The sequence below is a fragment of the Enhydra lutris genome, unplaced genomic scaffold (genome assembly GCF_002288905.1).
Source record: "Enhydra lutris kenyoni isolate GAN:26980312 unplaced genomic scaffold, ASM228890v2 scaffoldscaffold82, whole genome shotgun sequence".
Classification (NCBI taxonomy): Eukaryota; Metazoa; Chordata; class Mammalia; order Carnivora; family Mustelidae; genus Enhydra; species Enhydra lutris.
Genome location: NW_019154166.1, coordinates 211,233 through 233,697, shown reverse-complemented (window position 1 = coordinate 233,697; position 22,465 = coordinate 211,233). Strand labels below are relative to the sequence as shown.

Genomic DNA, 22,465 nt, shown 5'->3' with positions numbered 1-22,465 from the left:
TGTATTGATAATGGGAGATAGAGTAACTTAACTTCGTTTCATTGTGCAAAAACAAGTAGATAAGGAGATAAGACCTGTTAGATATTAAATAAAACCGAACCTGGTTTTGAAAATTTTATACCCAGAATTTAGTTTGAGCAATCCTTAAGAAAATCGGGCTGACATAAAGCGATTAATGACTCACCCGTGTTGGCAGCAGTAGGAGCAGACTCTCCCCGCTCACCTGCCCTGAGCCAGGTGGGTGGAGGTCCGGTGCTGCCATCCCTGGGAACAGCCTGTATCCCCCGCCCTGCCCCCCGTCCTTGAGTGGGGTGCTTGAGGGTGGAAGACCACGCAGACCATTGCCATGCCGTATTTGGGACGGGAGGGCAGAAAGGGACAGAGTCCACCAGGGATGTAAACTCAAAAAATACCACTCTTTCAGAGGAGAAATAGGTGCCCTTAGTTGGAAGGGACAGGAGTTGGACTAGAATGAAGTATAGATAAAGAAGGAGATTTGCCTCAAATCTCAAATTGGTGGGAGGGCGGGAGTGACACCAGGTGTCGGGAGTGGGAGTGCTGGTAGGACCTCTTCCTGTTGCTTACTTCTGCTTGCTTATCTCCGTTTTGGCTTTGCTTTCTCATACCGCCTTTCTCCTTGAGATTGGAACTGTGGATTTTGACAGCTGTCCGGATTGGGACTCCCTTTCTTTAACTGCAGTCTGAAAAATCTCCCAGAAGATCTTATTCTCCTGGCTTGTGTCTGCCTTCGTTCCCTGGTATCAGGGCCCTGGGTGTGGAGGCCGTGTGGGACGGCTCCTGCTAGAGACGCCTAGTGGGCCATGGTGGTTCGTTGCGGGTGCGTAGTGTCTCCTCGGACTTCAGCATTCTGGCGGACACGGGTTACTCTTGGGGTGGCCTGCAGCCTAGTGAGCAGGTGACTAAGCCTGTGCTCTAAGGCGGGCAGTCTGTGGCCAACCCAGGAGCTCCTCCGGCTGGCGGGGCTGTCTGGGTTGCACCCCGCTTCACTGATGGGAGGGCGAGCTCTGCTCTGGAAGAGTGAGTGAGTGAGGGGGCGGGCGAGGAACGGTGCGTCACGACAAGGCTAGGGAGACCGCTGACGTTCCCACGCAGGTCCAACTGACATAAACACCGCATGATATTGATGAACTAATGAGAAGCTTGGAGGAAACTAATGTTTTCTCTGTTAATTTTGCTGAGTTGATTTGTGGCGATTTTAATGTTTTAGATTATAATGGTAATTTCTTATGATAAGGTCAACATTGTTTTAATAAACCATCTCGATACTTAGGAGGAATAATTAGTGTCTGGATAAAAGGTTCTTTTTGTAATTTCAGAAGTTTAAAAAGAAGCCAGTGTAAGAATAGTCACTTTACAGACGTGCACCCACAGCCTGGCTGTGAGCTACATAAATAAGCTCCGCAGGGACGCCCATGGCCTGGGGCAGGAGACCACGGCTGCCTAGATGCCATGCAAATCCGTGCTGGGCTACGAATACCAGTGTGTGTTGGTTTTATAGCAGGTGCCGTGCTCTCGGCAGGGCACACTTACAGTTAAAGCAGCTTATTTCCCTAAGAGTCAAGTGTAAAGTGGTACATAGTTGGGTCTTTGAACTTGTTTGTCTCAGGCCTGCCATATCTGCTGAGACTCAGTGATGGTTGGTTTCCATGTGATCGATAAAAAACAGTAGAGCCCGTTAATCAGACCTTTTTAGTATTCTTCTGGCTTCGACAAATGTCAGACATACAGTAACAGCAGAGTAGCCTGATGGGCGTAAGGAGTCTCCGTGGGCTCCCCTAACCCCAGCTGTCCGTCAGGAGCAGCCGTTTCCCCCATCCCGTAGGGTTTTGAGGCTCGTCACAAGTATCATATGTCACTGACCATTTGTCTGCATCTCTAACAACTGGGGTGGGAACACCAGTAGGCGGCCTTACCGCATTCTAAAGAATCAACGATTGTTGATGTTCGTGTTCAATGATGTTCATGTTATTAAGGTTGCACTAACATCTTACTACTAATACCTGGTCAGCCTTCTCATGCTCACTTATGTCGCACATTCTTTCTAAAGTCTGAGCTCAGTCCCCTCTTGTTCCCACGTGATGTCCTTATAGAGGGCTCCAGGCCATGCCCTTTAGGATTGCCCGGGCCGTCTGTAACCACATTTCTCTGTGTGTTCCTGAAATTGGTCATTGTGTCCGGGGCGTGGACAGGCTCAGCGTAGTGAGGCAAGGTCACTTCCCGAATGGGGGTTTGGTCATCAGGACATTCATAGCACCTGCTTGTCTTCCTTCTTAAAGTGCCTGCACTGAAGTGACAGCGTGGCAATGCATCCATTTTTCATTTTTTAACTGGGCTGTTTCTATAGAGAGATACCTTATTTGATCAAATTTTAATTACTGTTTGACTACTTGGTAGTACATTTTTGTATAGAAAAGGAAGAATAAACCTTGAAGCTTTTGCTGTTGTAAATTGGTTTTACAGGACTGGCTGGCTCAGTCAGGTGTCTGCCTTCGGCTCAGGTCATGATCTCGGGTCCTGGGGCCGAGTTCCACATCAGCACTCTGCTTGGTGGGGAGTCTGCTTCCCCCTCTACCTGCTGCTCCTCCTGCTTGTGCTCTGTCTCTGACAAATAAATAAATAAAATCTTTTAAAAAATGGGTTTTACAACAAAAACAGATAATTAGCATCCGGAAATGGTGGAACCAATAGGTGGGTTGCTTTTGATACCACTGTTTATTCTAGACTGTTCATCATTACTGGCTTCACTGAGACCCATTGTCCCATATGTGGCCAGTGGCCTAAGTTGGATGAGTCCTTTTAAGAAGACCGTGGTCTTATTTGACAGCTGCCTTTTTAATTGGTCTGTGTGAGATGAGCCTAGAACCCGTCCTGCCCCAGACCTGCGCTCAGCGGCTCCTCTGAAGATCCTGGGCCCTGTACGTAGGAAATCCTGTCGGGAGTCATATTCTGGGCACTAGGGATGCTCATTTGTACAGGGCTGGTCCTTTTTCCTCCACCTTTTCAGTGGACAGAGCTCAGAATTTTTAAAGCTATATCATGGATTCTTACTGAAACTTGTGATTCACGTTCAAAACTATAGAGTTCTTAGTTTTCATATGCTCTCCCCATTCCCATTCTCTTCTCATCTCACCCCGAGTAACAACTCTCGCAGGAGTGCATTCATGCATTATTGTCTACTCCTTACCCCTCTGCAGATGATTCTTCTCAAGGACATCTTCTGTAGACCACTTTGGCCCACAGCAATTTCCAGATGGACTGCAGACGTGCATAATCCTCATCTAACAATGATGTGACACTCCAGGATTTACTGAATTTTAAAAATTGAAGTAGTGGGTGCCTGACTGGCTCAGTTGGCTGGGTGTCTGCTTTCAGCTCGGGTCATGGTCCCAGAGTCCCGGGATCAAGTCCCGCACTGGGTTCCCAGCTCTGTGGCAATCTGCTGCTCCCTCTGACCTTCTACCCTCTCATGCTTTCTCTTACTCACTCTGTCTCTCAAATAAATAACATCTTTTAAAAAAAAATGAAGTAGTGGGGCGCCTTCGGCTCAGGTCATGGACTCAGGGTCCTGGGATCGAGCCCCACATTGGACTCTGCTCAGCGGGGAGCCTGCCTCCCCCTCTCTATCTGCCTGCCTCTCTGCCTACTTGTGATCTCTCTCTCTCTGTCAAATAAATAAATAAAATCTCTTTTTTTAAAAAAAGAAAAAGACAGGTTTCATATTAAAAAAATCAAAGTAGAACATAGACAAAAGTGCGTAAATATTTTGTGCAGCTGCCATTACAAGTACTCCTGAAGCCCCTTTTTATGCCTCCTTCCAGATACTACTCATTCCCTTTCTGAAAGAAAAAGAAAAAAGACAGTCTTGTCCTGATTTCAAATACTAGTCATTATTAGGGCACCTCGGTGGCTCAGTGGGTTAAAGCCTCTGCCTTCGGCTCAGGTCATGATCCCAGGGTTCTGGGATCAAGTACTGCATCGGGCTCTCTGCTCAGCGGGGAGCCTGCTTCCCCCTCTCCCTCTGTCTGCCTCTCTGCCTACTTCTGATCTCTGTCAAATAAATAAATAAAATCTTTAAAAAAAAATACTAGTCATTATTAGTTTTGCCTGTTTTAGAACTTTAAAATTTTGCTTTAGCAGTCATGATTTGTGGAAAAGAGAGCTCTTTCCACCTGAAGCTGTATCCAGGTATGTTCGGAAAGCTGAATGTCCGTGTCTGTCCCACGGAAAGTGTCTTTGTGGTCCTTATGGAGTATAGGCGGAGACCGGGGCGCGGCTGTGCGCGCATGTCTTCAGTAGGCCCGGACTCTGTTCTCGGCGTCCACTCCACCTTGCACTTGGACCGTGCGCGCCTCCCCTCTCTTCTGTATTCGGGCCGCGAGCTTTCACCCGTTACGTTGCAGATAGTCTCTCCTGGTCTCTGCTTTGTGTTAAAGCTTTATTCTGGATTTAAAATGTTTTGTGCAATATCATCTGAGTTGCGTTTTGGCTGTTGGGAGGTGGCATAGGAAAGCCACCTCCAACCCGTTATGAAAAAAAAATTCTCTATTTTCTTTTCATTAAGTTTTATTGGTTAATTACGTCTTGCAGTGCATCCAAGTTTGAACGTAGCGTGAAGTACCCTTGTCAACATTTAGGTGTCAGTAGGATGCTTGAACATTTTTCTTTGGCCTTTTCCATGAAAAAGCCTGGCATTTCGTCTTCGTATGACTGCTACACTTCTCTGTCCACAGACTTCTAGAAAAGGGTTCGCCTTGTGTTTTTTCCCCTCACCTTTTTGTCAGCTCAGTGTTGCCTGGGTGGCCCATGATTTCCCATCACCCTGAGACTCGTCGTGCCTGGGGCATCCCTGGGCTGGTTTCTGCCGCACCCGGCGGACTGGGTTCAGACCTCCCTTTTCCTGAGGACTGTCTGTTTATTACTGTCGGCCACTTTCTCCTTTGGCTTCTTCAATATGAATTTTTCTTTGGGTTACTTCCTACTTCACTGTCTTCCCATTCTTTGTCACTTCTGTGGCTTTTTTTTTTAATCCCCCCAATACCGGTATTCTCTAGACTCCGGCTGGATCTTCTGTAAAGGCTTCACACTCAGTGCTTGTCCTTGGGTGACGCCTTCAGTCTTATGACTGGAGTTATCAGCAGTGTTCTGATAACCCTCCAAGTCCCTCTCTTTAGCTGAGAGTTAAAAACAAAGAACAGTGTATTTATGCCCATAGGTTTTTAAAACTAAACCTATCATCAGGGGCATCTGGGTGGCTCAGTCGGTTAAATATCCGACTCTTGGTTTCAGCTCAGGTCATGATCTCAGGGTCGTAAGACTGAGCCCCACGTTGGGCTCCACACTGAGTGTGGGACCTACTTTAGCTTCTCTCTGCCTCTGTCGTCCCGTCACCCTGCCCCACCCCGCTCTCAGCTCATGCTCTTTCTCTCCTGAACACTAACCCTATCCTTCCTTTCCCTCACCCCTCACATTGGCACAGCTTCCTGATGCTGGCAGGCTGCTGTGTCGAAAATCCAGCGTGAGCCGGCGGCATGGGGAAGCGGTGTATCGAAGGGATACGGAGAGGTGTGCCGGTGCACCCGGAGCGAGTGTCCGGGAGACTCAGAGAGGAAAGGAGAGCCCTGTCTTTGGGCCTGGGGTTTTTATTGAGGATTGTGCGTCCAGGAACAGGTTAGAACAAAGACAAGGCCCAGGTGTTACTGCTTGGAGCCGGGGGGCCCTGGTGTCCAGCTGCTTAGTGCCCGTGGTCTGGAGTATGCGTATGATGCTTCGTCCGCTCATTTTCACCTGGTCGTCTCTTAGGTGTTATGTGTCCTAGAGAAATCCCTAGCTCCTGTCCCTTACAAGGAGGACGCACGCTGTCTGCGCTCTGAGGCCTGTGTGCGGTGGGGGGCAGGTCCGGGCAAGAATAGAGGCCGGAGCGGGGAGTCGCAAGCAGGTGGGCGGGGCTGCTCAGTTTCCCTGTCCCCCTCCTGTGTGTCCCGTTTTGGAGAAGGAGCAGCTGTCTACCCAGCTGCTCTGCAGAGAAGCCCGTGAGTTACTGTTAAAACTTAGTATGAAATTGAAATGACAGAGAAGCAGGTGTTTTAAAGTGTACAGTGGACGGAGTATTTTCACAGTGTTGGGTGAACCGCTGTCTCTTCAGTTTCTAGACCTTTTTCATCACCGCAGAGACACCCACCACGGCCATGTCCTGTCTCCCCCCCTGCTGGCAGCTGTTCTTTCTGTCTCTGCACTCGCCGTCGCTGGGGGTGTCCCGTCAATGGGGCCCTACGGTGCGTGACCTTAGAGGTCTGCTGCTTTCACTTCGCCCGGCGTTGGGGGCCATCTGGGTCGTACTGTGCAGCGGCTGCTCGTTGCTCTTTGTGGCTGAGTTGCAGTTGCTGGTGCACACGCCCTGTCGTTTGTTGGCACGGACGTTTGGGTTGTTTGCATCTTGGACCGTTGCCGTTGCAGTTGCAGGTAATGCTGGTACAGACACATTTTCATGGAGCTTTTATGTGGACATGTCTCCATTTCTCCAGGGGATACACCCAGGAGTGAGTTACTGGGGTAGGTGGTAACTTTGTGTTTAACTTTTTGAGGACATCTGTGTCATTTTAACCCTCACATCACCAAGTTTGGTTGATTGATTCTTTCTCCTAAATGTCCCTGTTTTCCGTCATGATTCCCAGGGGCATCCTACTAAAGGTACGCTTTCCAGAGTTACCTTGATGGCTTCCTTTTTGGTTTCTTGGTTGTCACTAGGGCCTAATTCTGTGTCATCTTCTATGCTCTGCAAGGTTTGTTTTTGAAAATGTGAATCTCATGGTCACCTCGTTGTTTTAAAAACAAAACAAGACACAAAGCCTTCAAAGGCTTGTCATTGCCCTCTGGATACAGGGCTTATAAAGGCCCTTTGCTGCCCGGCTTCTGACCTCCTGCCGCTCTTGGCTGCGTGTTGCCTTTGTTCGAGGCAGTTCCTGAGGTCTGCGCTTCAAGTTCTTGTGTACTAACCCTCTGTGTGACCCTCGCAGCAGCCACCCAGATCCTCTTATTTCCGATGTCTCCTGTCTTTCTGGAAGCCCTTTTCTGTCTCTTCCTGGTTATGAGGTGCCCTTCTTCGTGCCCCTGCAGATTTCTGTGCTGCTGTTGACCCATTTACCGCTCATGATGCTCGCCTGTTTACTTCCCTGGGAATCGGGCTGAGACTCCGCAGGATTCGAGTGTCAGGGGTGGAGTGTGGGCTAGAAGTGTAATTACTGGGAACTTAACAGAAGGCAAAAGACCATTATTTGGTCAATTATTTAGGGACGACCCCATGGGAAAGGGAAGCATTTGTGCAGGTGTGGCATCAGGATGTCAGATACCTGACAGGGTGCAGCCCTGGGGGACCCCTGCTAGGGGCAGAAGCCGCACCAGGGGCGAGGTAGCAGACATCTTCAGCGTGGGTGTGATGCTCCTGTAGAAGAGCAAGGAGGGCATGTGCGGGAGAGTTTTACAAATTATGATGTATTGACAAAGGGGAGAAGCAGTGATGTACTTTATGGGACATATAAGGGAATTCTCAATGGTAATTTTGACCATATATGCTAATTTCAGAACTTACCCACCTTCATTTACAGAACCCCACTGGAATTCTGATGGAAAATGCAGCAAGACTGATTTTCTGGATAAGTTCTAGAATTTTCCACAAGACTTGAATACAGTGTTGAAGAAAACGGTCTGAGAAATGTGATAAAATGAAATATGAATTTTCCTCTAGAAAAAGAACATGGCTGCCCATCCCTGCAGTGGTGTGTGCTGCGTCCTGCCCCGGGGACTGGGCTCGGGGCACCTCCCTGCATGCGAGCCCACAGCAGCCACCGCTGCTCAGGGAGTGTTTACGCGCAGAAACGAAATGCAGTTCCTATATTCATGTCTTTCCATTTTCAGTATCTTTTTAAAAATGTCTTAGACTAAGCTATTTAAAAGTAAAAGTAAAAATACATTTCTTGCATTTTGAAATAGTGTACTGATTTAAAACGTTAGGTCTGTGTTGCCTTTTAGGCAAAAATTCAGACTTCTAAAAAATCTTTCAACTTTTGAGAAAAGCCATTTGTATTTAAAGACAAATTTAAAGGCAAAGTGCCTTTAAGCGATTGCCTTTAAGCTCTGTGTTTCACTGGCATGTTGGGATGTTCATTCCTAGTTGTTGAAATCACAACACCTCCTTATCCCTCAGAGAATTAAGATCGTCTCCGTTCGGTCCTCTGTCAAAGCACTCTGGGCTGCATCACGCTCACGGTCAACATCAGACGTTTGAGGCTGATGGCAGGGCGGGCGTGAGAATCACACACCACCGAGGCCTCCGGCACACTCCTCCCCGGCCGCTCTCTCCAGTGTTTGGCCCCCGCTGCTCCCCTCTGACCTCCCTGTTGCTGATTTCTGTGTACAGTGTGTGTGCTTGGTTACTGCGGTGTTAGTGTTACTACTTCGTAGGAGTGTATGTGGATTAATATGTTTTAAATTTTCTAATTTAAATATGTACAATTCACTGAGTATCAATTATGCCTCATTAAACAGCTGTTTAGAAAAAATCTGTTCATAATACCCACCATCAGTAGGTCGTTATTAAGCGCTGTCTGTCTAGGAACCGTCAGATGGCACTCCTGACCTGATCCATTAAGCTCCCTTGTTGGCCTGGGTCCCCGCCCTCTGCTTACCGTCCCTCCCCCCATGCTGCCACCACCTCACTGGCCCTCTGCTTCCATCATTTTCCATCTGCGCCAGAGCACCCTCTCCCTGGAAGAGAAAACAGTCATGATACCACTGCCATTCCTATAGGCCCTAGCTGTTGTTATCTTCCTCTCCCCCTCCCCCCTCCCCCTCCTCTTCCTACTCCTCCAGCTTCTTCTTCAAAACCCATTTATTTATTAAGTATTCTGTACACCCTATGTGGGGCTCGAACCCAGGCCCCTGAGATCAAGATGGAGCCAGCTGGGCACATCTCTGGTTGTTACCGTTAAGCCGGTCCTGTGTGCTGGGAGCTTGGCTGGCATCGGGGTCAGCACACACGGGCGAGTCCTGGGGATTCTGCTCTCCGTGTGGAGTCTGCTGAGCCCCACCTGAACACCAGCTATAGCTGTGTGTCCCAAAGTTGACAGAGGGCTTGTCTCACGGATGCGCGCTGGCATAAATGAAGGTTGGCTAGGCTCGGTGAATTCCCACAGAAGGGTATTAGGGCCTCGGCTGGTGCTTCTGAGAGTGTGCCCCGAAGACCACAGTGGAAGAAGAATGACTGGGGTGCTGGTTGGGGTTAGTCGCAGGCACAGTCTGCGAGGGGTGTGCCTGAGTATCTGGGTCTGAACAAGCTCCGTCGCCACCGCAGGGCTCCCTGGGATGCCAAGGGCCCAGCTGGAAACGCCGTGCAGGGGAGAGGGGTCCGAACGTGATCTGCATGGTTTGCTGCCCCGCTGGGGCCCTCTCGTGCAGAAATGGGAATGTTCTGGCCATCAGGTAGAATTTTGCTTCTAGACCCAGGTATATTTGCTGAACGGTTGGCACTTTATAACATGGTATATTCAGGTTCTGTAATTTATCTGTTGAGTGAAAATTATATGCCTAAAAGTTTTGATCAAAAAATTTTTTTTTTCCACAGAACTCAACAAAAATCCAGTGGAAGGCTTTTCAGCAGGTTTAATAGATGACAATGATCTTTACCGGTGGGAAGTCCTTATCATTGGTCCCCCTGACACACTTTAGTAAGTACCACGGAACAGACACTAAAGTAGCTCTCTTAATTCAGATGGAAACTGCTTTGGCAAACTGAAGTGAAATTATTTTTTAAACAGGCAAAATGGCTGTGTTTAGGTGAAATCGTTTGTGCTAAATGATCATGTCTAGGGTTTTTGTGTTCTGCTTGAAATTCTAGTGTCTAAAACCTGTTGCTTTCTTAAATACATGACAGTTTCAAAAATTCAGATATTTCTAATACCTAGAATAAATTTATTACAGAAAAGCTATTTTTAAGGTGAACGTATATATAAATAATGTATTTTTTGCTTGTTTCTTGGGTATTGGGTGAATTTTGGCAGGATGGGGTTAGAAGGAAAGTCTTTATTGAAATGTTTCTCCCCTGCAAAGGGAACGTTGTCATTTCAAAGAGGTGTCCAGCTCGTTGTCAGTCTAATTAAAGCACAGTGTTACACCTGGGAGACTCGAACAGAACACGGTTTCGCACGGCATGTCTGCAGGCCGAGACTCTCAAGGTCATCACTTGGAGGCTGCTTGAATCGGGTCCCCACAGAGCACTGATGAGAACTGATGTTTACCTTCTCCCAGTTCGTAAGCGTGATGGTCACAGCTAATCTCTTTGAATTCCCCCTCATTACCGATGCAAAGTGAGCCAGCAGGGTGCAGTGGAGTCCAAGAGCCAGAGGGAGAGGCACAATGTCTTCAGCGTCCTGTCCCACGGTTTAGACTCAAAGGCCACAGCCTTACTTCCTGCTCTGGAGTTTTGCAGACTGACTGAAAGTTAGGAATAGTCAGTGTTCTAGAAGATGGGTCGTGCCCACCTGTGTTAGTGAGTGTAAGCTCCATATTGTTTCTGGAAGTGGCGGCATGGCACAGAATGCGGTGACCTCACTCGCCACCGGGCCCCACAGCGGAGGGGCCGATGTGTAGTGGAGTTTCTCGGGCACTACACTTGCTCACTCTGCTCTGGTCCTCCTTGGCTCTAAGCAGGCAAGGATTTGGTTACGGTAGTTTCATCTTAGGTGTTCCGAGATGGGGAACCCTGCCCGCCACCCCCCTGCCCCCAGTCAAACTTACCTGATGGAAAAGAAAATTCCGGCTACTTGGTACCAGGGCAGGCTGCCACGGGACATACAGGGCGAGCTGTGGTGTGGACTTTGGGTTTTCTGTCATCTGGAAGGTGATTCATGTTTTGTCATGATTGTTTCCAATCAGAATTTTTTTCTGATGTATTTCTCAGTGCCATGTTTGTATTGCTGATTGTTGAAAACTAAAATAACTCAATTTGGTCATTCCGTGGTGTTAGTTTGGGTACATAACAGTAGCCATTGAGAACTGTCTTTGAGGTATCCCCCCACAGCCTTAATGTAATTATTTGAAAGCAAATTTCTCACTAAATTTTGCACATAAAACTGTGCAAATAACCTGGTTTATAAGCCTGGTGAAGTTCAGGTGTTCAAGCTAAACACATTGCATGAAGGTTTATTTGGGAGACACAGTGACAGTCCAGTGACAGAATCTTGTTACCCCTACTGTTGACAGGGGATAACGGGAGGAATTCTTCTGAACTGGTGACTGTCTGGAGGGTTAGTTGGGCTTCCAGGCCGCGCTCCGTCTCTAAGGGCCTCCCAGAATTCTCACACTTTCGTGTGCCGTGGTGGCACATCTCCCCAGTGTTTAATATGTACCTTCACCATCACCAAAGAGAACCACATTTCAGCACTCGCTGTACTGACGGATAGTCCATTCTTTCTGCCAACTAAAAACTTATTTCTGGCCTTCAGTTTATCTTTACAAAGTGCCAGCTGCCGGTGTGAGATGTGGGTGGCAGAAGCCTTTGTGGCGGGCCCTCTGGAGTGTGGGCTTCCCAAGGAGACAGCTGGCAGCCACTTGCACAGTCCTTCCGATGGGACTGCTGGGCGGGAGCTGAACTCCGTGCCACACACATGGTGAATGCCCTGTGAGTAATGAGGCCTTATGGCAGTTGACAGACGTTGTAACCGTCGTCCGGAATAACCTGGACATGATTCCGTCTTATTAAGATCTCTGAAATCCAAGTGTGATGGAAGTTATGGAATTGGTTTTTCTGTTGTTGTTGTTGTTGTTTTTTAAAGATTTTATTTATTGGACAGACAGAGATCACAAGTAGACAGAGAGGCAGGTAGAGAGAGAGGAGGAAGCAGGCTCCCTGCTGAGGAGAGAGCCGGATGCAGGGCTCCATCCCAGGACTCTGGGATCATGTCCTGAGCTGAAGGCAGAGGCTTAACCCACTGAGCCACCCAGGCGCCCTGGGATTGTTTTTTTAAAGCTCTCAAAACAAGAGGTTTAAGATTTATTGTTTAATATTTACTGAGTCTAGGCCATCCCTTGGGCAATTTTCTACTTAGAATGGTTGAAAAATAGAGCATCACACCGGCACTTACACTGCTCATTCATCTTGCTCGGACGTTTTCTAGTGGTCTTTCGTTGGACGCTGGGAGCGCGACCTGGGATCAGCTTGGTGTTGTCCCTGCCTGCAGAGAGCAGACACTTTCGTCACTGCGCGGTCACTTGACTGCTGATGGCCGTGGTGGAGAGGGGCGCTAACTGGGGGTGTGGCAGGTTTGGGATGGATCAGCCCTGTGCCAGAGGAGGGTCCATCTGAAGTGGGAACTAAAGAGTTAGGAGGCTTTTGGCTGCAAGCAACACTTCTTCCTAGTGTGGTGTGTGTCGTGTGCAGCGGAAGCTCTGCGGCTGACTGGCTCTTGCCTCCTGTGTGGCAGTCTTGCTCACTGCCACCCAGTAACTGGTGAGATGAATGAAATGGGAGAGTTGGGAGAGACCAGTTCTGCAGTGGAAAGGATTTGGAACTGGTAGCAGCGAGGTCAGAGTGAACCGGACAGGTGTTCTGGCAGAGGTGGGGAGACGTGGGGGCAGTGACCGAGCTGCAGCATTTCCCAGGGGAGTTCTGGGTCGTGGTGTGGCCAAGGAGTGAGGCGAGCACACAGAACGTCAGGAAGTGAGTTTGGGCAGGGAGTGGAGGGCTAATCGAAGTTCATAAACACTGCTGAAGAGTTTGGGTCAGTCTTTGGTCCTGAGGACAGAGCACAACCGTTGAGAACAGGAGTCACCAGTTAGGGTTCTAGCATACAACCCAAGTACCCTAACTTTGGGATTATGGATTTCATTTTCCTTCACCTTACTTGCATTTTATTTCTGCAACAAAAATCTGCTCTTAACACTGTTATCCTCAAAGTTTTCTCTAGTGAAAAAGATGGGCTGGGAGCTGGGGGTGCCTGTGGGGAGAGGAGGAGAGTGTGTGCTGAGAGGGGGACTCCTGAGGGGGGTGGATAAGGAGAGGAAAGTGTGTTTGGAAGTAAGTTCCCTGAAGGTGCCAGGAGTCCAGTAATCCATGGTGTGCATTGGTTTAACAGGAAGGAAGTTACTGGTGTTCTGGTACTCTAGCGGCGTGGAGAGGGCGAGGCCGTGTTGCAGTTGGTGGGGGGAGTCTTCTGGGCGTGGGCAGGTGTAACCCCAGGTGTAGACCCCAGGTGTAAATCAGTTAAAGCAAGTGTGGGCTTAGATGGAACCCAGACCCAGCTGATGAAGTCACCACTTAGTAGGCCATTTCTGTAGTGGTAGCAAGAATTACTCATGTGCAAACCTTCTTGGAAAGCTGTTGTGTCCTTTCTGGGGTGTTGTTAGCCTTCATGTAGTCACTAGAGGGCACTGTGCCCTCTTCCGTTCAGGTGATCAGGAACCTGGGTATTCCAGCATTCCTGGGACACGGAGCCTGGCCACGAGCATGAGTGCAGCCGGTCCGTCTGTTGCTACATGGCGTTGAGGTTCGTGACTGCTCTGCCCAGCCATCCGCGGAGAATGGACTCCCTCGGCTGTCTGCCTGCGGAAGCCTAAACTGGTGTGCGTGCCCGCTGCGTCCAGCGTGCGATGACCAGGCAGTTTCCACGGACCAGACATTTCGGGCAAGAGCAGCAGCACGTTTTCCAAGGAAGTTCAGGACACTCGGATACCACCACCTCAATATAAATTTCATAAAATCTTCGTGAATGGTGAATGCGCATCGTCTTCTATTGCTTTTTCTTCTCTCATCTCAACGGCCAGTCTGTTCGGGAAGTGTGGTTTCCTTCATCCCTCACTGCTGGCCAGGGTGTGGGAAACCGGAGAATATGAAGATTGTGCGCATTTCGTTGTATTGCCCTTCCTTGAGTGCATGTAGAAAATGTAGAGTCGCTTCCCCAGACTGTGGGAATGCTATTACAGTCAAGAGTCCCTTTACAGTCGTGCTTCCGACGTGGGCGCACGGCCCCGCGCTGTCTGGCGGGCGCTGCTGCGCACACAGGCCACGGCGTTGACACCACGGCCCTTCCCATTCGGGCTTCAGAACGTGGGCTGGGGGCTCTGCGCAGCTCCCCGACCCCATCACCTGTCTTAGCTGTGGGACTTAGAACGATGGCTTTGGCTGGGTCTTAGCAGTTTTGCGTTTAGGGCAGAAACCCTGTGCCAGGAAGGATTAGGGGTGTTCGGTGTCCTGCAAGTAGTAGCAGAACGACTGGAAGCCATCAGACGCCTCACGAGTGTGGTGGTACATGGAGAAACGTGCCAGATGAAGTGGACAAGAGACAGGGATCACCAGGAACGTTTCCACGAGAACAGTATGGAGCAGAAGTTCAGATGGCAGCATACGGCGTGGCATTGATGTCGAGTAAATGCGGCGGAAGGGTGGGCTCTGGCAGAATGGAATGACAGAATCTGGTCTGGGTTAGATTTTTGCAGTTTAATATAAAAATAGCGAGGCTCGTGGAAGAAAGTTGAACCAGGCTTAGCTTTCTCGGTCTCTTCAAATGTGACCCTTTTTTGGTTTCATTGCTCTTTACCATCCTGCCGGTAGGTGTGCGATTCATACGTGTGATGAGGAGACCGTGTGTGTAACGGGCGTATTTTCAGTTCCCAGATGCTTTGTCATAGGTTGTCATTTGACTCATTGCAGTGCCGTCTTTGCGTGTTTGAAACGTAGTGACTGTGTGACATGTTAATGTTCGGGTGATGGTGTCCCCGTCCTGGGGGTTCGCTCCCCTCTTCGCTGATTTAGCTCTTCACGGGCAGCTTGCTCCCGCAGGCCACGACCCCAGAGCTCGGTTTCAGGGGAACAGGCAGGACGGCCCAGCTGAGAGAGAAGGAGCCCACCCATAGGAGAAAAACTGTAAGGAATAACGTGCTAGGTCCAGAGTGGGGAGGGTACTGCGGACAGAGGGAAAACCATGTGCTTTTACACCTTTCGAGATGCATCTGTTAAGAAAATTTGATGCTTTAAAGATTGAAGATAATTTAAGAGACCGAGGCGGTTTTTCATGATGGATTCCAGTTGGCTACTACGAAGTGGGTCTGGCGGGCCAAGACGAGGGGACCAAGGAAGGCGATTTCCAGCGAGGAGTGCCTTCCCAGTGGATGAAGTGCTAGGGCCTGTGGGCGGCTCTCTTGAGGTCCTTTGACACAGATTCTTAGCTGTTTTCAGTGTTTGTGGCTTTTTTCCGCCACAGCCTGTAATCATAAGCATTCCACATCGTGACTCGATGGAGACCACGGGTGTATGTCGTAGTGAGTAGAAACACACACGCAGATGTCGTAAGCCAGACTGACCACCTGCGATAGCGCCTTGTTTTCTGCTGGATTTTTTTTTTTTTTTTTAATTTCAAATTTGACAAAGATCACAAGTAGGCAGAGAGGCAGGCAGAGAGAGAGAGGGGGAAGCAGGCTCCCTGCTGAGCAGAGAGCCCGATGCGGGGCTCGATCTCAGGACCTGAGATCATGACCTGAGCCGAAGGCAGAGGCTTTAACCCACTGAGCCCCCAGGCGCCCCTCTATGGGATTTTTATTTGTAAAAAAGACTGGTTAGTGATTCACCCCCAGTTTGAAAATGGAGTCCACACAGTTAACAGTCCCCGGACCCGTCAGGCATTAACCCGTGTAGTCGGGGTAGCAGGGGTGACAGGTGGTGTGGTGTGTGCCTCTCAGAGCCTCTCCAGTAAGTCACTGTGTAAGTTACGAAATGGAGGCCATATGGCAGGCATAAAGTTTGTCCTTTTTCTTCCGTTTTACCCCTGGATATCTGTACCACATTCGGTCTTTCCTTTTTCCAGTGCAAAAGGAAAAGATGTTCTTTTTCTTGGTGAGGCCCCTTGCTCCCCTTACTTCTTTCCTCTTCTGATGGCTCAGTTCTGCTTTTTCTAGTGTCTCTAGTCCTTCTGCCAGCACCTTCCCATCTCCTTGTAAACAGATTAGGGTTTTTCCCCTCCTTTTTAAAGCCTTCCACTTGTGCTCTTTCCCCATCTAGTTACCCTGTTCCTTAAACTGTCAGACTTTTCAGATTGTCTTGCTCGTCATGCTTGTCCTTGACACCCCATTCTCTCGTTGACCGTCTGCGGCCCCCTGTTGCTTTTACCACGATTGTGTTACCATGATTATGCTACGTGCTGGGAGCCCATTGGCTTTCCCTAGGTATTGAGAGGTATTTGGTATTAATGATCAGCCTCTCTGTTTTTAAGTCCCCCTCCCCCCAAATCCTTTATGCTCAGAAAAAGGCAATAAAAATTAATACTTGCTTGTGGTTAGAATTCTGTCTGTGTGGAAATGTACAAAGCAGAAATGAAAAGATGCCCATAATCCTGCGTGCCAGAAGAAAACACTGCTGTGTGCTGGGGTTGTGTCTGCAGGCGGTTTTTCTCTCTGTGTTGTGTAGGCGCACTCCCCCATTTTCCCTTCGTAAGGACAAATGGGCTTACCCTATAGACACGTGGCTGTTTAAACATTTAGTACTAGATCACCCAGACCATTCCAGTGGCTGTCAATGGTATTTTGCTTGATACTTTCTTCTGCTACCAAAATTGTAAGTGCTCGAAACCAGGGTTCTCTAATGTCTTCTCTGTTTTATTATTTTACATAAAAGAGTTCCTCACACAGGTAGATAATCAGTGTTCTTTGTTCAGTGAATGAAAGCCATTCGAGGAGCCAGAATTGTCTTTCTCACTGATCCGAAACAAACACCCTTGCATGGCCCCGCTCTGAAGGAGTGCACACGGAACAGTACGGGAACCGGGACTGCAAATAGGTGCTGGAGTAAAGAAATGGAGGGGGTCAGTGTGGCGGGGGCACCACAGAGAGTTCAGACTGGGTAATCCAGTGAAGTCTCAAAAGGTAATGTTGAAGCTGAGTCTCTCTCTAAGATCTTACTCCTATGAGCCAGTGAGTTAACAGAGCAGGGGAGGAGCAGCGGGAGAGGGAGAAGCAGACTCCCTGCCAAGCAGGGAGCCTGATGTGGGGCTTGATCCCAGGACCCCGGAATCATGATCTGAGCCAAAGGCCGATGCTTAACCAACTCTGGGGAGCCACTCAGGCGCCCCAAAGCCGAGTTGTAAATGAGGACAAGGGGAGAAGAGTATTTCAGGCTTAGGAAATGGTTAGTACTGACATAACGCAGGAACTCAGTCATATGCCCCATGAGGCTGACTTGATCTCATTGGTGTTTGTTGTTGACACAGTATGACTCGTACTGCTTTGACAGTTCTTCAAGTACAGTTCCTAAGTGGCATTCACCTAAGACTGCACGAATATAGCAGTTACTGGCCATATGTGCTGTTAAATTACATAAAATTAAACATTCAAGGGCCCCTGGGTGGTGCATTTGGTTGAGTGACTGGCTCTTGCTTTTGGCTCAGGTCATGATCTCAGGGTCATGAGATCAAGCCCCACACTGGGCTCTGTGCTCAGTGGGGAGTCTGCTTGAGATTCTCTCTCTCCCTCTTCCCCTTCCCTATATAAGCACTGTCTCTCTCTCTTGGTCTCAAATAAATAAATACATCTTTCTAAAAAATTAAAAATTGAGTTCCTCAGTTGCACCAGCCCTGTTTCAAGGGCCTGGTGGCTACCACCTTGGACAGTATGACTCAGGATGTCTTCAGTACGCAGAAAGCTGCATTGGACGGCACTGCTTTGGGAGGTCACTGGAATACAAACTCCTTGAGAGACTTTATACCTCGTTCACTGCTAGTGTCTGACGTGTAGAGGCTGAAGAAATATTTGTTAAATGATGAGATGAATAGATGAATGGATGAGTGGAAGGTCAGCATCTCTTTCCACACAGGGAACAAACAAAATGTGTGTAAGTTCTGAGTGAAAAAGAGCTTATTGTGCTTGAAGAACAGAGAAGACGGGCTGGAATGGGGGGAATGGTGGTGGTTGGAGGTCAGCAGGGAGAGCTGATGGGCAACGTTAAGCCTCTGGACTTTGATGTAAGTGCCATGGGACGTGATAAAGGTTGTTAGCACAGTAGTCATGTGACCTGATATGGACGCCGGTTTCCAGCCAACTGTTTCTTTCATTTTCCTGGCTGGGTGGGAGTCGGGTAGGGTAGCAGATGTGAGTGTGTGAGTTGGCGATCTGCTTGAAATCCAGATTATTAATTCAGTTCATCTCTAGTGTCAGCACTTGCACATGGCTTCATGTTTGTCTGATAATTGTCCTTTGATACGTGGGAACTTACAGGCAAGAACTTGTTTTTGTTTTTCTTCCAGTGAAGGTGGTGTTTTTAAGGCTCATCTCACTTTCCCAAAAGATTATCCCCTCCGGCCTCCTAAAATGAAATTCATTACAGAGATCTGGCACCCAAACGGTAAGTTTATCAAGTTTTACTTTTACGTTTGCTAATGTGGTGGCCTGTCACTGAGGTTTCCAAGGTCAGTAAGAAAGATGTAGTTCTCGGTGACGTTCACTGTGTTCATGATGCACATGGCCTTGTATTAGTTTGTTTAGAACAGCAGGAGGAATAGAGATCATATAAAAATACTTATTACTTCGTTTTCAACTCCTTTTGAGAATCCTGATGTTCCAAACTAGAGGCAAGTTACTTGGTGATACTTGACCCGAGTACAGCTCTTGTAACTGAGATAATTTCCAAGGTCTTAGGTGACTCATTGGTATTACAGAGAGCACAGGAGTAACCACACCTGGTTTTAAAATTTATATTTCTCATCTTCACTCTTAGACCATGGGCAGCTCCTAACTTTTTTCCTAGACCAGCTGCTAAGCAGGGAACGTCCTGCCCACCTCGTCAGTGACCGGCAGGGTCAGATGAGATGCGCACTGTGTGTTGGAAGCTCTGGAAAGCGCCCAGTCCTGCTGTGCCTGAGATGTGGTGGCGCTGAATATTTTTGCCCAAAGACGTGTCCCCATTTAAAACCCACTTTACGAGCCAGAGGTTAGGCTGGGTTAATGTGTTGATGCGCATTCTCCTCAGACTTTGGCCTTGTTTTGTGTGCTGGAGCCCAGGCGTCTCCGCAGGCGGGGTGCGGCTGCTGGAGGAGCGGATGGGAGCCCGGGCGGCACGTGGCTGCCGGCCGTGGGGAAGGCTGCTGGGGCGGGGGGTGCCCGCGGCGTGGCTGCTCCGGCAGGAGAACGGCGGCTGACGCGGGGTGTGTGGTCGGGTCGAGGGGATGTTCACGCTTCAGGCCCCAGGGGAGCGGAGGCGAGCGGCCAGTGACAGAACAGCCGACCGCAGAGAGGGTGGGCGGGGGCGCCGCCGGCGGGGCGTCCTGCGGGCTGCTGCGGGGTCGCCGAGTGCGGAGCCGCGGCCCCTGTGAGGGCGGCCAGGCCGCCAAGGGGACGCTGCTGCTGCGTGGCCGTCGGTCGTGACTGTCTCCTGCGGGGACCTGCCGCCGGGGAGCTGCGGCGAGCGCCATGGACGCCCGAACGCAGAGGCATGGCGGGAAGGGAGGCTCGTTCTCCGGCTCGGGTGCCGGCAGGCGTGGGGCGGCCGTGAGGGCGGAGCGTGGCGCCGACAGCCCGCCCGCTGCGGCCCTGCAGAACCGAGCGCGACCTACCAGGTGACGCGGCGCGGAGAGCGCCGCAGACACGAGCCGGGAAGCAGGTGTGGGTGGGACGCGCGGGTGTCGGCGGGGACGCTCGCAGGCACGGCTCCTGTGCCTCTGGCACGGGGCGCAGCCGCTGGGGCCGAGCGGAGAAGCCACAGCGTTGGACACGCGCCCGCAGAGCGCCTGCCTGGAGCTGTCCCGGCAGCCGCGTTCCTGACAGCCCGCGGCGCGGATAGCGGGGCGTGTCGTCGCACGAGGGGAACCCGCTCCCCTCAGCCGCACGTTCGCTAGGGAGAAGCCGTCGCTCGTGGAGCCGGTCCCAGGAGCCCAGCGGGGCGTGATGCCCGGGCAGGCCTGGAGCGAGGAGGTCGGGTCGTGCTGCCGCGGCTCGAGGAAAGGCGCGGGGTCCGGGCAGAGAGCACGAACGCGGACGCGCCTTCTCTCCGGCTGACGCGCAGTCGGGGCGGATCGCGGCGACGGTTCGCTGCTCTGTGAGCGCGCGAGACGCCGGGTCGTGTGGCTCTGTCCCCGCGCGCGGCAGCTGGGAACGGGGTTCTGAGGTGCGACTAGCCGTGTGTGGCTTCCGTGTGCTCCGTTTTCTTTTCTTTTCTTTTCTTTTTCGTTTTCTTTTTTTTTTTTTAAAGATTTTATTTATTTATTTGACAGAGATCACAAGCAGGCAGAGAGTCAGGCAGAGAGAGAGGGGGAAGCAGGCTCCCCGCGGAGCAGAGAGCCCGATGTGGGGCTGGATCCCAGGACCCTGAGATCATGACCTGAGCCGAAGGCGGAGGCTTCACTCACGGAGCCCCTGGCAACGCCGGAGTTCCCTCGAGGCGTCCTGGCCTGTCTGCTTCGTTGGGTGAACGTGAGGGTAGGGCCTTGGCAGTGACCCGCGTCAGGGTGATGGGGGCGTGTCTGAGGTCACCGTGCTCGGCACCCTCACCACCGCGTGGTCCCGTCAGGACAGCTCAGCAGAGGGGCCCGGGAGCACTGTGATGGGAGAACGAGTTCTCTCCCACAAGAGAACCGGCGAGTGCTGCCGAGCGGGAGCGTCCCGGAGGCCGGACTAAGGACGGCAGCGCGTGAGGTCGGCCGCAGCCCGCCAAGAAGTGGTCGTGGAGGCCGAGGGCGCCATCCTTGCTGGGGTCCGTCGTTGTGACCCAGGAAGGGAGATGCGGCGAGCACCGCGGAGAGGGTTGTGCAGACCGTTTCCTGAGCAGTGGTGGCTCCTGGTAGGGGGGAAGCCAGTTTCCGGCGAGGCGACGAGAGAAAGGGAGAGAGGACACCGTGCCATGGGCGGCTGGAGGGGCTGGGGTCCGCTGGTTTCTGTCATTTCCGACGCACAGCTTCGGGGGTTCCCTGGGAGGTACACAAGGTTTGCTGGTGGACGCGAGGCTGGTGGCCAGCTGCGTGCGGGGGCCGGGTTTAGAAGACGGGACGGAAACTCCCGACGCCGTGAGTGGAGTCGACACTTGTGAGCGGCTTAAAAGAAACAGTATTAGCTATTTGCTGGGTGTTAGGGGCAAGAATGAGAAAATTAGAAAATTTCACAGGCACCCCGGCCTGAAGAGTACAGATAAATGTTGCAACTGAATGCAGAGTAGGGCTGGCAAGTGAGCCTCGTGCCACCGAGGGCGGGGAGAAGACCGCGGTTGGGGCCTTAAAGTAGCCGCGGAAGTTCCGTGCGGAAAATTAAGGGAGCAGTTTGCCAAGAAAAATAGACATTTGAGTCTATAAATGAGTGAAGAATAAGAACGGACATTGCACCAGAGGAAATACACGTATTTTCTATACTTAGAGAAATTTCACCCCCAAAAGCATTTAGAAAAACCAGATTATTTTTCATCTTTTTATTTAAAGACTCATTTATTTATTTTAGTGGGAGAGGGAGAGAATCTCCAGCAGAATGCCCATTGAGCCCAAAGCCCAACATGAGGCTCCATCTCACGACTCAACTCATAACCTGAGCTGAAACCAAGAGTCAGATGCTTAATCCACTGAGCCACCCAGATGCCCCTCCCGTCCTTCACATTTTAAACTGTAATTTGATAATAGGTCTGAAGCCTAAGAACCCTTTCATTTTAAAAAAAATTACGTTTAAAATGAAAGGACTCAAGGTTAAACATTTAATGATGCTAGATTATGACAGTAATTTCCAATGAAGGAAAGTAGATGTTACGTTGATTCTCTCTCTCTCTGATAGAGTTTCATAGAAACATTTAATTCCGTGTTTTCAAAGAAAATGACTTGGAAAAATTCCTCTTTAAGTAAAGCGTGAGGAGGTTATCTAAAGAAGATGATAACAGCATTTCGTGTTGGACTTCGCAGTGTGCTCACAGCCTGTTAGTTTTCTTGCCTCTTGATCTAGTGACTGCATGCAGCAGATTTTATGGGGGGGGGCGCTGGGAAGAGGAGCCCAGACGAGCCCACAGTGCATGGGGCTGTCAACCATCTATGCTTGTATGCCCGAGTGCCCAGTACACACTTGGGAAGGGTTTTGTCGGGGAGCAGCAGTGTGTGCAGACCCCGGCTCGGCTTCCCCAGAGTTTTTAACAGCCAGGAAAGTGCCCAAGTCAGGAGATGAAAAATAACCTTGAGAATGATACACAGATCTGGGGCACCTGGGGGCTCAGCCGGCTGGAGGTCTGCTTTCAGCTCCGGTCATGCTCCCAGCATCCTGGGATGGAGCTCCGCAGGGAGCCTGCTTCTCCCTCTCCCTCTGCCTGCCTCTCCCCCTGCTTGTGCGCGCTCTCTCATTTGCTCTCTCTCTGCCAAATAATTACATAAAATGTTTTTTAAAAATCTGTTAGACTTTAGGTAGGAGGTTAGGAATGAAACAGACATACATATTGCCATTGATTATTTATGGG

General features: G+C 50.3%; 1 protein-coding gene across 1 annotated transcript in view; it reads left to right on the top strand.

Annotated features, from left to right (window-relative positions):
• Nucleotides 1–22,465, top strand: part of LOC111161074 (ubiquitin conjugating enzyme E2 G1) — a 99,287-nt gene that overhangs the window by 59,754 nt on the left and 17,068 nt on the right. The window contains exons 2-3 of the mRNA XM_022524550.1: nt 9,638–9,740; nt 18,300–18,397. Of these exons, the coding sequence (XP_022380258.1) occupies nt 9,638–9,740; nt 18,300–18,397 (201 nt within the window). The remainder of the gene's footprint in view (nt 1–9,637; nt 9,741–18,299; nt 18,398–22,465) is intronic.